The sequence below is a fragment of the Xiphophorus couchianus genome, chromosome 12, assembly GCF_001444195.1.
Source record: "Xiphophorus couchianus chromosome 12, X_couchianus-1.0, whole genome shotgun sequence".
Classification (NCBI taxonomy): domain Eukaryota; kingdom Metazoa; phylum Chordata; class Actinopteri; order Cyprinodontiformes; family Poeciliidae; genus Xiphophorus; species Xiphophorus couchianus.
In genome coordinates, this window is record NC_040239.1 from 285,155 (window position 1) to 299,676 (window position 14,522).

Genomic DNA, 14,522 nt, shown 5'->3' on the forward strand with positions numbered 1-14,522 from the left:
CAGCTGATCCAGAATGCTGCTGCTCGGGTTCTCACTAAAACCAGGAAGATGGAGCACATAACACCAGTTTTAAAGTCCCTCCACTGGCTCCCTGTAGCTCAGAGAATAGACTTTAAAATACTGTTGTTAGTTTATAAATCACTGAGCGGCTTAGCACCACAATACATTAAAGATCTGCTGTTGTTGTATCAACCTTCCAGGCCTCTTAGGTTCTGGTTCTGGTCTGCTCTGCAACCCCAGGACCAGAACCAAACGAGGAGAAGCAGCTTTCAGCATCTATGCACCACAAATTTGGAATAAACGACCAGAAAACTGTAAAATAGCTGAAACACTGACTTCTTTTAAATCTCAACTAAAAACCCACCTGTTTAGGATTGTATTTGAAATGTAATCAATTACAAATTTACTGATGGAACTTGACTCAATGCTGTGTTTTGATTATTGATTCTATGTTGCATTGTGTTTCTGTGTTTGTAATGATGTAAAGCACTTTGAAATGCCTTGCTGCTGAAATGTGCTATACAAATAAAATTTGATTGATTGATTGATTGAAAACTGTCATTTTCCAAAATGTGGCAAAACTGCCTATCAGTGACAGCCTGTTTTTTTCTACGGTGCTAGTTGGCAACAAGATTGAGCTGCAGGGGATGTTAGATAGTGGGTCTATGGCTACATCTGTATGTGCAGACATGACCCCTAAGCTATGTGAGGCAGGAGTGGTAATGGGAGATGTAATCCCTCCCACTAACATTGTTCTTGTTGGGTGTGGTGGCAGACAGACTGTTCCAGTGGGCATCTGTGAACCGAAACTTAAGCTGTTTGGGTTTGACTATGTTGTTCCAGTTTTGATGACGGTCAGGCTGATGAGCTCATTGTTGGCACAAATGTGATGAAACCGCTCATAAAACAGTTTAAGTCTGATGAGGCCTATTCACGGATACTGAGTAGACCTGACTCCACCTGTTTGGATGAAAATAGCCAGTTTGTCAGATTTTTGGCCAATCTTGAAAGGAAGGAAGTCAATGCACAGGAGGAAACCCCGGAAAAAGTTGGGACCGTCAAACTGAAGAAGGCTGTGACTCTTGAACCTATGAGTGTGCATGTGGTGTGGGGCCGCCTTCCACTTAAGACTGAACTCTCTGTGGGGAGTACCGTTATTGTTGAACTGAGCACTTCACGCTGCGTGCAGCGTAGTGTGATGGTCGGCAGAGTAGTTACTCCAATTTGGGGAGGAGGGTGGCTTCCTGTGAAGATCATCAATCCTACTATGTCTCCGATTGTGTTGAGAAGGAGCGCTAACGTAGCTGACGTGTATCCATGCATTGCTTTGAAGGATTTTGATGGTGGTATGGAGGTGAGGGTATATCAGAATGTGGGTAGGGCGGGCAGCTCCCATGGCAGCCTTACAGCTGAGTCAAGTTGCAGTGTTAATACAAGAGGTGGATCTGGCATATTGGCTGATTTGGGGCTGCAGGATCTGTCTGTTGGTGACTATGAAGTTCCCGAACATTGGAGAGAGAAGATGACTGACTTAGTCGTAAAGTATGAAGACGTGTTTTCGAGACATCACTTGGACTGTGGCAAGGCTGCTGAATTCTGCCATCGCATCAGACTTACCGATGAACACCCTTTTCGACTGCCTTATCGTAGGCTTTCTCCTGCTCACTACCAAAAGTTGAGAGAGACTTTAGATGATATGGAAGAGCGTGACATTATCAGGAAGTTGAGCAGTGAGTATGCTTCTCCACTCATTCTTTGCTGGAAGAAAAATGGTGACTTAAGGTTGTGTATGGACTTCAGATGGTTGAACGCCCATACAGTCAAAGATACGCACCCTTTACCGCATCAAGCTGACATCCTTGCAGCGTTAGGAGGTAACGCATTCTTTAGCTCAATAGACTTGACTTCGGGATATTACAATGTCCCCCTTCATGAGGATGATAAGAAATACACTGCTTTCTCCTCTCCTCTCCAATTGCATGAGTATAACCGCATGCCACAGGGTCTGTGTAACAGCCCGGCTACCTTTATGTGAATGATGCTCACGATTTTTGGTGACCAGAACATTTTAAGCCTTCTTTGTTACTTGGACGATCTGCTGGTTTTTGGCAAGACTGAGGAGGAAAGCCTGCAGAGACTTGAGATGGTGTTCCAGCGGTTAAGAGAACATAACCTAAAGCTGTCTCCATCCAACTGTCAGTTTTTGAGAAAGTCAGTCAAGTTCTTGGGTCACATTGTTACGAGAGACGGAATTGCAACAGATCCTGATAAAGTGCAGGCTATCGTATGTTTGTCAGAAGCAGATCTTATGGAACCTGATGGCACCACACCATCTCCTAAGAAGATTTGCTCTTTTCTTGGAATGGTGGTGTATTATCAGCATTACATTGAGAACTGCTCTGTGATTGCCAACCCATTATTCCAACTGACTACAGGGACTGCCAAGCCACGTAGGGGAAAAGGCCGAAAGAAACATGCTTTGTCGCGTAAGCTTGTCACGGCTGACTGGACCCCGGAGTGTAGCGAAGCATTTAGGACTTTGAAAGCTGCATTGACCAAGCAGGTACTTCTTGCCCACCCCGACTTTACAAAGCCTTTCCTGGTCTCTGATGATGAGTCATCTTCCAGATTAGGAGCTGTGCTGTCACAGGTACAAGATGGCCAAAACATTGCCAGGCCCATTGCCTTTGCAAGCAAGTCCTTGAATCATGCGCAGTCCAAATACCCGGCTCATAGGTTTGAGTTTCTTGCCATGAAATGGGCTATTCATGGTAAGTTTAGTCATTGGCTGCGTGGACATAAGTTTACTATTTGGACTGACAACAATCCTCTGAAATACATTCTTACCAAGCTGAGGCTGGACGCTTGCGAACAGAGGTGGGTGGCCAAATTGGCCTCTTAGGCCAATTTAATTTAATTTTGACATTCAGGACATGGACAGAATTTCTAGGCGCAGCCAAGGTGTTGAGGGGATCCGATTTGGTGGCCTTAGGATCTCATCTCTGCTTTTCGCAGACGATGTGGTCCTTTTGGCTTCATCAGATCGTGATCTGCAGCTCTCGCTGGATCGGTTCGCAGCCGAGTGTGAAGCGGCCGGGATGGGGATCAGTGCCTCCAAATCCGAGGCCATGGTCTTGAGCCGGAAAAGGGTAGAGTGCCTTCTCCGGGTCAGGGGGGGTGTCCTGCCCCAAGTGGAGGAGTTTAAGTATCTCGGGATCTTGTTCACGAATGGGGGAAGAAGGGAGCGGGAGATCGACAGGCGGATTGGCGCAGCGTCTGCTGTCAAGCGGGCGCTGTACCAGTCCGTCGTGGTGAAGAGAGAGCTGAGCCAAAAAGCGAAGCTCTCCATTTACCGGTCGATCTACGTTCCCACCCTCATCTATGGTCATGAGCTTTGGGTCATGACCGAAAGAACGAGATCGCGGATACAAGCGGCCGAAATGGGTTTTCTCCGTAGGGTGGCTGGGCTCTCCCTTAGAGATAGGGTGAGAAGCTCAGTCATCCGGGAGGGACTCAGAGTAGAGCCGCTGCTCCTTCACATCGAGAGGAGCCAGTTGAGGTGGCTTGGGCATCTGGTCAGGATGCCTCCTGGACGCCTCCCTGGTGAGGTGTTCCGGGCACGTCCCACCGGGAGGAGGCCCGGGGAAGACCCAGGACACGCTGGAGGGACTATGTCTCTCGGCTGGCCTGGGAACGCCTCGGGATTCCCCCGGAGGAGCTAGAAGAAGTGGCTGGGGAGAGGGAAGTCTGGGCCTCCCTTCTGAAGCTGCTACCCCCGCGACCCGACCTCGGATAAGCGGAAGAAGATGGATGGATGGATGGATGGACATTCAGTATATTTCAGGGCCGCGAAATGTTGTGGCAGATGCGCTGAGCAGGGAACCATTTGCTCAGCACAAGATGATGCACCGGTTGGCAAGGACTCCATATGACACTTTGTTGGAGGAGGCCAGAGGTTTGCTGGTGGAAGATGTTCAGAACATGTTTCGTCTTTCTCGGGAAGTCTGTGGATGAGAAGCGTAAACTCACTTCTCCATTAAGGGCTCTGTCACAGGCAGTTTGGACATTAAAGACAACGATGGGAGAGTTTCTCATGATAAGGTGTCAGCCTTATTCAAGTCTCACCGTTGTTGGAGTGAAGGTGCGAAAAAGAGGGCAACCTGTGTAAGAGCGGAAATACTCTTACACCTGCTACCCCCAACAGCTGGAGAAACTGTTGCCAGTGGGGCAGAGCACACTGCCTGTCCTCACTCATGAGGAGTTGTATGATAAGCAGTGTCAGGATCCTGTGGTCAGCCGGGTTTCTTTTTATGTGAACAGGGGAAGTCGACCATCCCGACGTGAGCGCATTTATGAATCGCGGGAGACAAACCATACATTGCAACAGCAGGGTAAACTCACGACCCGGCTGGGCATGTTGTATCATGTTTCTAAACATGTGGTGAGCAAGAAGAAAGTGTTCCAATATGTGGTTCCAGTTGCTTTGAGAGGCCAGGTGTTGAAAGGGGTGCATGATGATGCAGGCCATCAAGGTCAGCAGTGCACACAGTGGCTTGCCAGACAACATTTTTACTGGGATTCGATGGAACACGATGTCAAAGAATATGTGAGTCATTGCAAGAGATGTGTTTTGAGCAAAGCACCCAAACCTGAGGCCAGGGCTCCACTTATTTCTGTTGTCACATCAGCACCACTAGAATCGGTTTGTATTGACTTCTGGTCAGCGGAGGATGTCAATAACAAGTCCATTGACGTTCTAGTGGTGACAGACCATTTTACCAGGCTCACATGTGCTTACCCATGTCCAAATCAATTTCCCAAGTCAGTAGCTCGCTTGTTATGGAATAATTTTTTTCATATACGGGTTTCCAGCTTGTATTCACTCTGACAGAGGGGCTAATTTTGAGAGTTCCCTCATTGCAGAGCTACTCCAGCTGGCCGGTGTTCGTAAAAGCCATACAACCCTGTATCATCCTGCAGGAAATGGCCAGGCTGAACATCTAAACCGGACTCTAAGTAGCATGATCCATGCTTTGCCTCCTTGGGCAAAGGAAAAATGACCTCAGATGCTAAACACACTGACTTTTGCCTATAATTGCACAGTACATGAAACAACAGGTTTTCCGCCTTTCTTTTTAATGTTCGGGTGAACTCCTAGGTTACTTGTTGATGTGATGTTTGGAAGTGTTCTCTTAGATGAAGAAACTGCTGACATGGACAAATATGTTCAGTCATTAGGCACGGACCTCAGGGAAGCAATGACTTTGGCTCAGCGGCATGCTGAGAAGCAGCAATCGAGACAAGCTGAGGTGTATAACCGAAAGATTAAGGGACATTCTTTGGAGAAGGGGGACAGAGTTTTGATGGCTAACAAAGGGGAACGGGGGAAAAGGAAATTGGCTGATCGTTGGAAGTATACGGTTTACATTGTGGTCCATAAGGACAGTGAACTGAACACCTATGTTATCCATCATCCTGCTACGGGACGAGTTAGGACAGTTCATAGGAATCTGATCATACCTGTAAACTTTTTGCCTTTGCCATCATGGGACGACTCTGTGTCTCAGGCTTCCTTTTCAAACACAGTTTCAGAAGGTGGGTCGTCAGATGATGTGGTTCCAGGTGAGCGGGACAGTGATGCTCGGACAGCTCACTGGGTTTCCTCCCCCCCGTAAGTATCGAGTCGGGGGCGGGGGGTTAGGGCTAACCCCCTCGTTTTTTGCGGTGGTTACGTTCCAAAACGAACCCGCGGTAGGCGAAATCCGTGAAGTAGGAACCTTTATTTTTTGACAATTATTATACAATAAAATACTCCATAATACATGGAAACCAAAGAACAAAACCCTTTTACAGGCCCAAACATTTGTTTAACAAATAAAAAGTACTGTGTAAACTTTTTTTTTTTTTTACAAATAACTACTGTACTGTGAAATAATCATTTTAATATGAACTGAAGGCGGATTCCAGTGCCCGAATTGCCGAGATCAGCGCCGCCCCACCGCGACCTGAGTTACTGGATTAGAACGGGAGAAAATAAAAAATAATTATGGAAAAAAAACAAAAACAAAGTACAGTAGGACAAATAGTGACTCACGTGTATTTCACTGCTCTTCTGACTGAGCCGCTGCATCCTGACTTCGCTCTGTAGCGTTTTTTTTTCTTCTTCTAAAGTTCCCGGTGCAGGTGTGTTTTTTTGAGAGAAGAACATAGTTATCGGTAGCTGTTGTCGCTCTTTTTTCTTCTGGGCAAAAAAATTCTTATAAACCGACATGCCACCATTGATTATGTTAAATTTGGCAAGCTGTTTTACGTTTGTGTACATATTAAACCGCAACGTTGCTGACACACAGGTAGAGAAGAAGCGGAGAGACTGTTTAGCCAATCAGAATGCAGAACACAATGCACGATGCAAATCCGCGAAGCAGCGAGACCGTGAAAGGTGAACCGTGAAATAACGATGGTTCACTGTACTCCGATGTTGTTTTGTTACTCATTCTGCTGCAAGTTGGCTCAATTTTGACGCGCAAGACGTAACCGGTAAAATCCGGTTTAGGATTTTCAAAATAAAAGATCCGGAAGTAGTTCATTATTTCTTGCGCGGCCCGGTGGTTGGGGACCACTGTTCTGGGGGGAAAATGAAGTCGGCGTCTGCTTTCACCCGTTTCTTCTTCTACGGGGAAAATGAAGTCGGCGGCTGCTTACCGTAGTTGCGAGACCTGTTGTGGCTCAATATTGGTCCATATATAAGGCGCACCGGATTATATGGCGCACTGTCAGCTTTTGAGAAAATTGAAGGTTTTTAGGTGCGCCTTATAGTGCGGAAAATACGGTAACTCGTTTTTATCGGTTATTAGTCCAGGGGTTTTAAATGAGTGTCCTTTCTGTGGTCTGTCTGTCTGAGAGCATTTTTCATGTTTTTAATGACTGTAGAAGATTGATGATCTTTTTTAGTTTGCTGATGAGTATTTTTAGCTGTTTATGCATTGGTTTTACCAGTTCTATTTTTATTTATGGACTGTGTTTTAACAAAGCCAACAAACCAAAGTGCCAGATTTTAAATTTCTTAATTGCAGAAGCAAAGATGGCTATTTATATGTCTCGTAGAGACAAACGTCAGACTGAACCTCAACACGATGCCATGGCTCTGTGGACGTGCAACGTCAAGGCCAGGCTGAGGCTGGAGTTTTGTTTTCACAGAGCCACTGGGGATACGGAGGATTTCCTGCAGCTTTGGGGGTTCAATGGGATTTTGTGCAATATATCAACTCAGGTAAAACTGAAACTTAACAAGCACCTTATTGAATTCATTTTTAAGCTTGTCCTGATGTGATATTTTTGTTTAATTTGTTTGTAATCACTGTACACTTTGTCAATGTGAATAAATAAATGTTTTGTTAAAAATGTTTAAAAAAAAATCTTCTTCTCTTTTGTATGGCAGTTGGCAAACAACTTTTAGGTGCATTACCACCACCTTCTTAAGCCACCTTTTGTAAAGTGGCTTAAGAACTAGGTTGAGCAGGGGCGTGCCGTGGTGGCGTAGCAGTTAGCGCGACCCATATTTAGGAGGCCTTGAGTCCTCGACGCGGCCGTCGCGGGTTCGACTCCCGGACCCGACGACATTTGCCGCATGTCTTCCCCCCTCTCCTTCCCCGTTTCCTGTCATTCTACTGTCGTATAAGGGACACTAGAGCCCACAAAAAGACCCCCTGTTGGGGTAAAAAAAAAAAAAGAACTAGGTTGAGCAGAGTTCAACCTAGTCTTTAGTCAAATACCGACATTTATCATTTTCAGCCTTGGAAAGCAGCAGTTCAGTGATCCAAATATCAGCGTGTCAGAGTAAACTCCTGCGTCAAAAAAATTCATCACCTCACAAAATATTCAGTCAAAAGCAAATTAACTCACCGAAATGATATTCAGATGCTACTCAGATATCAGCATGTCATAGCTTTTAGGTTTAAACTTACAATGATAGTCAACATCCACACCAATTGATCCCTGGAGTGCTGACCTTTGACATGAAGCGTGTCCAGCCGCAGGCAGCGTTGTCGATTGTGTCTAGTTGCTCCAGCAGGGTGGAGGTGTTGGGCAGTGTGTAGTTTCCCATCATCAGTGCCTGCATCAGCTCGCTGTCGGTGCCGTTCAGCAGCTCCGGCTGCTGCTGCAGCTCTGAGGACAGCTGGACAAAGACAGGAGGGATGAAATGACCCAATCACAGCCGGAGGCAAATACAGCACAATACACAAGTACGGTATTCACAACTTCTACACTTTTCATATTTTGTCATGTTTCGATCAGAAACATCAGTGGAATTCAGTTTTGATTAGTAGACCAACACAAAGAAGTGCAGAATAGAGAAGTAGGCTGAAACAGCTGGTGACCTCTTTCAGCTTGTCCCCTCAGAAAAAGTCAGAGCTACTGTCCTCTGTGTCCTCCACCTTTCATCTTCTCTATCACCACATCTATCCACCTCCTTTCTGGCTTCCTGCCCTGTGACTCCAACCTCAGCATCCTTTAATCAATATCATCATTGTCTCTCTGAACATGTCTACACTGTCAGTCAGACCTATCTGACTTCATCTCTGATGTCCTCATCCCAGATCCCATCATCCTTGTTGCTCCCAAACAGAACCTGAACACCTTGAGCTTTGCAACCGCCTGTACCCGATTGGTAACGTCTCAAAACCCTACATCACTGCTCTCACTACAGAATCATTCTTACTGTTACACTTTTATCACACCTGATTCTTTTCTTCACCCAATCAGACCTGCTTGCACATGCTTCTTCACCTCTTTTCCACATTCTCTTTTGTTCTGGACCAATCACCCTAAAATTTTAAAATCTCTAACTTCTACTTGCTGTAACGTCACTGTTCCACTTCTGCCCCTCTCATTTACACTCAGGCATTCTGTCTAGCTGCAGCTAATCTTCATTCCTGTACCTGTGCCCTGGTCTCACTGCAGCTCATCTGCAAACATCAGAACTTTGACAGTAACTCTATACAAAACTAGAACATTTGGGGAAAATTTCTTTACTGACTTTAATGAGCTTCTATCTCTTATATGTATTGATTATGATTATTTAATAATTGTCGGTGATTTCAACATTCATGTTGACAACCCCCAAGACAGAGGGGCAAAAAAGCTCGCTAATATTTTAGAGACTTTTGGTCTAACACAGGGCTTCTCAACTCCGGTCCTCAGGCCCCCCTGCCCTGCATGTTTTAGGTGTTTCCCTGCTGCCACACACCTGGATTGAATCTATGAGTGATTAACAGGCTTCTGCAGTACTTGGTGGCTGCAGGACAGGTAATGCAATCATTCGGATCAGCTGTTCTGAAATAGGGGTACAGCTAAAACATGCAGAGAAGAGGGGCCTGAGGACTGGAATTGAGAAGCACTGGTTTAACACAACATGTCAAACAAGCAACACACACTCAAGGACACACACTGGACCTGGTTATCAGTAAGGGTGTGAATATTTCCAATGTCTCTGTAACTGATGTCGCCTGTCGGATCACTTCGCTGTTATCTTTGAAAGTTCTTTATCTTTTAACCCACTTATACAAACAGCAACCATCACAAAACGTTCTCTCACTGAAAACACAGCAGAAACTTTTAATCAAATCTACTCTTCTTCCTCACCCTTAAGCTGTAATGATGTAGATAAGTTGGTAAATGATTTTCAGTCTAAAGTCTCAGATATTATTGATTCCATTGCCCAAATTAAAATGAAGGTTGCGTCTGGTAAAAAGAAATCTCCATGGAGAAATACACAAACAGTTAGATCTGCAAGACAACTCTGCCGTAGAGCAAAACGAAAATGGCGTAAAACTCTCCACGTTCATTGTGACATCTATAAAGAAAGACTACGTAACTATCATTTAACACTAAAACATGCAAGAGAGGCTTTCTTTGCAGATGTCATAAATAAAAACATTAACAATGCTCAAGCTTTATTTGCAACAGTTGACAGAATCACAAACCCTCCTGTGACGTTACCACCTGAATTCCAATGTATTGCCGCCTGCAACCAGTTTTCCAGTTTCTTTTCAGAGAAAATTCAAAAAATCAGAGGATTCATCTGTACATCCACTATAAAGTCAGTACCAATGCTGTGCCCAAACAAAACAAATACAGGAAAAATGACCCAATTCCAACTACTTAATTATAAAACCCTACAGGAAATTATAAGTCAATAAGCTCCAGTTCCTGCTGTCTGGATGTTTTACCCTCACATTTCTTTAAGAAAGTTCTGCCTGTTATTGCTGCTGATCCGATCCAAATAGTAACTCATGGCTCTCATCAGGCGTTTTCCCCCAGGCTTTGAAAACAGCAGTAATCAAACCACTTATAAAAAAGAACAATCTGGACAAATCACTAATGCAGAATTACAGGCTGATCTCCAACCTCCAATTCATCAGCAAAGTTATTGAAAAAGCTGTTGGAACAATTAACTAGCTTCCTAACAATAACCAACCTCTTTGACTCCTTCCAGTCTGGTTTTCGTGCTCACCACAGCACAGAGACTGGCCTAGTCAAAGTGTTCAATGATATCCATATAAATACTGACTGTGGGAGAACCACAGTGCTGGTTCTGTTGGACCTCAGTGCAGCTTTTGACACTGTTGACCATGACATATTACTGAATCGACTGGAGAGTTGGGTCAGACTCTCCGGTCCAGTGCTTAACTGGTTTGAATCCTACATAAAGAACAGGGATTTCTTTGTTTCAATAGGAAACTTCTCATCAAAGAGGTCAAAGGTCACATGTGGGGTACCCCAAGGTTCAATCCTAGGACCCCTTTTATTCAATATTTATATGCTCCCACTAGCTCAGGTTATAACAGGAAATAATATTAGCTACCATAACTATGCAGATGACACACAGCTCTACATTATGATGTCACCAGGTGACTCAGAGCCCATCCAATCACTGAACAGATGCTTAGAACAGATAAATGTGTGGATGTGCCAAAACTTTCTCCAGCTGAACAGAAACAAAACTGAAGTTATTATTTTTGGACCTAAAGAGGAACGATCTAGAGTTATAGATCTAGAGTTATAGATCTAGAGTTATAGATCTAGAGTCAATGCACAGCTTCAGTTATTACAACTAAAAACCAGCGATCAGGCCCGAAACCTGGGAGTAGTGATGGACTCTGACCTGAACCTCCAGAGCCACATAAAGACAGTTACAAAGTCGGCCTTCTATCACCTGAAGAACATTTCCAGGATTAAAGGACTAATGTCTCAGCCAGATCTAGAGAAACTCATCCATGCCTTCATCTTCAGTCGTATTGATTATTGCAACAGCGTCTTCACAGGTCTGTCCAACAAATCAATCAAACAGCTGCAGCTGGTCCAGAATGCTGCTGCTGGCGTTCTGACTAAAACCAGGAAGATAGAGCACATAACACCAGTTTTAAAGTCCCTCCACTGGCTCCCTGTAGCTCAGAGAATAGACTTTAAAATACTGTTGTTAGTTTATAAATCACTGAACAGCTTAGCACCACAATACATTAAAGATCTGCTGTTGTTGTATCAACCTTCCAGACCTCTCAGGTCTTCCGGTTCTGGTCTGCTCTGCATCCCCAGAATCAGAACCAAACGAGGAGAAGCAGCTTTCAGCATCTATGCACCACAAATTTGGAACAAACTTCCAGAAAACTGTAAAACAGCTGAAACACTGACTTCTTTTAAATCTCAACTAAAAACCCACCTGTTTAGGATTGTATTTGAAATGTAATCAATTACAAATTTACTGATGGAACTTGACTTAATGCTGTGTTTTGATTATTGATTCTATGTTGCATTGTGTTTCTGTGTTTGTAATGATGTAAAGCACTTTGAAATGCCTTGCTGCTGAAATGTGCTATACAAATAACATTTGATTGATTGATTGATTGATCATAAACCATGGAGACCCCTGCTACTGGATTTCAATTACAATTATACTGAATGGGACTAACTATGGATGTCCCATTTAGTGACAATTTTCTGAATTTTATTTGAACAAAATACTGAAAATCGTGTATCTTTTTCTTAAACTTACCAGTGTGCTACTATGTGTTGGTGTGTCCAAAGCAAAATAATCCCACTAAAATACTTTAGAGTCTAAGGTTGTAACACAATAAGAAAATGAGAATGTTCAAGAGGTGAAAACATTTCTGTACATCTTAGCAGCACTATGTACCTGCTGGAGCCACAGCACATGGTTCTGCAGGCGGCCCTCCTCCAGAATGGTCCTGAGCTGGGCAGAAATGTTCAGCCACACCCGGGTGTAGTGAGTCACATTCCCAACAAATGCAAACGTCTCATTCGCCTAGGATTGAAAAGAGAACAAAGTCAACTATGTTGACTTTTACACTATGTTCTTTCTAAAACTCTCATCTACAAACGTCACTGAGTTCTCCAGTCTGCTTGGCCTAAGTGAAAAGAATTAAACTCTGCCTAGAAAGTTTTTACTGAATCTTGGTTATATCAAGATGCATATGGTAAAATTATTCAAATCCTCTGTTCAGAGCTCTCTGATTGGTTCAGAGCTCTGATTGGTTCACAGCTCTCTGATCTGTGGAACTGAATGTCAAACATGTCAGATATGGACTGTGAAATGATGTTAGCAATTCTACATAACATGCTTTCAGAGCTGCCTACTTACCTTCTGAATCACTTTGTCCACCTGAGAGCCAATGGGGGAGTAGAGGATCTTGGGATTTGTAGTCATCAGGTGAACAAGCAGGCCCAGGTTCCTTTGTTCTTTGCTGGTGAATCCCAGTGAGCTCATATTCCCCTGCTTCAGCGCCTCTGGCTCAATGATCCTGAAATAAAAGGGAGTCAAAGTCTTCTGCTGAGTGACAGAAAATCACTCTTCTGTCTTTTACATTAAAACCAGCTGTTACTACGGCTACTGTTCAGTTTCCTACCGTATACATGAGTCTGCTGTTTATTCCAAGACCGTGTTGCTAGTTTCTCCTCTACCGTCATGACACAAAATAGTAGCAATAGGTCAAATATATGTGGAAATGTTCCACTGGCTTTCAGCCTATTTGAAGTACTTTGACAGAGATATGCATGTAGCAACAGGCTACAATCCTATCTTCTGTTTTCTCCTCAGAGCTTTTCCAGAACTTCAGCCTGATCAGAGTGAGATTGTGTTCCAAGTCTATGAGTCTAGAAGTTCATGGTGACGGGGCCTTAAGGAGCTGCTTAGTTCATTTATGCCATGGTCCAGCTGTAAATTTGATCAGCATTACATGGTGTTAGATCCACAAGCTGATGACTTAATTTGGATTTATCAGAAGGGCAAATAACTGATATTTATTTTAATTGTATTTTTTTGATTTGTTGTTTAAGATTTTAGTTGTGAGTTTAGGAATTGTCGGCAATGTCTTCCAGTAACATAAGTACCCAGTAATATTTTTACATTTGCTGTCAACTTAACATATTTAACACAAAAACACAGTGGGTTGCTGGCGAACCGCCTCCATGCCCCAACCACCAGACTCAGCAAGGTTTCCAGGGATAACTGTTTTTCTCAGGAAATTCAAATGAACTGTTCTCATCTCTGAAAATAAATTAATCTATTTCGAGACATAGTAAATATTCTTTGTGAAGACCAAAAATGATCATTATATTGGGGAACAGATTGCTTAAGTGTTTGTTAAATGTAAGAAACTGTTTGATTTATTAATTATAATAAGATGCAAATAAAAAATAATTAAGTATCTGTTTTAAATAAGAAAAATATTTTATTGCCTATAATGCAATAACAGCATTCCTTTATTGAATGCCTCATCGTTTGGAGCAAAGGCTGCAGCTAAAGACACTTCTAACATCAACATGTGAAGAGCTGCACAGTGGAGTTTTGACCTGGGGATGATGCAAAAGATGCTTAGTAGGAGATTTTTGTTTGTAATTAAATTTGAATTTGAGCTAAAACAGCCACTTGAAAAGTTTTGGGTGGAAAATATGAAACAAAGTGATTGCTCATTTTAAATACAAAATCTTTTGGCTTCCTTACAGATCTGAATGAACTATTCTTTAAGCAAATGTCCTTTTTTGAGTCTATGATTCAGTTAGGGCTGCACAGTGGCGCAGTTGGTAGCACTGTTGCCTTGCAGCAAGAAGGTCCTGGGTTCTTTCTGCATGGAGTTTGCATGTTCTCCCTGTGCATGCGTGGGTTCTCTCCGGGTTCTCCGGCTTCCTCCCACAGTCCAAAAACATGACTGTTAGGTTAATTGGTCTTTCTAAATTCTCCCTAGAGGTGAGTGTTGTATGTCTCTGTGTTGCCCTGCGACAGACTGGCGACCTGTCCAGGGTGTACACCGCCTCTCGCCCGGAACGTAGCTGGAGATAGGCACCAGCAACCCTCCCAAACCCATTAGGGACAAGGGTGAACAGAAAATGGATGGATGGATGATTCAGTTAACAAATAATAGATTGCTAAATTAGCTGATGACTTTCTGGTAATTTATTTATTTATTTATTTTACCTTTTTTGACCCAGTCTTAATTTCTTAACTT

At 43.5% G+C, this 14,522-nt stretch overlaps 1 protein-coding gene across 7 annotated transcripts in view; it reads right to left on the reverse strand.

Moving 5' to 3' along the window:
* Positions 1 to 14,522, reverse strand: part of abca2 (ATP-binding cassette, sub-family A (ABC1), member 2) — a 147,644-nt gene that overhangs the window by 85,009 nt on the left and 48,113 nt on the right. For all 7 annotated transcript variants that reach the window (XM_028034937.1, XM_028034938.1, XM_028034936.1 and 4 more), the window contains 3 exons: positions 12,659 to 12,818; positions 12,194 to 12,322; positions 8,009 to 8,176 (listed from right to left, as the gene is read on the reverse strand). In XM_028034937.1, coding sequence (XP_027890738.1) covers positions 8,009 to 8,176; positions 12,194 to 12,322; positions 12,659 to 12,818 — 457 coding nt within the window. The remainder of the gene's footprint in view (positions 1 to 8,008; positions 8,177 to 12,193; positions 12,323 to 12,658; positions 12,819 to 14,522) is intronic.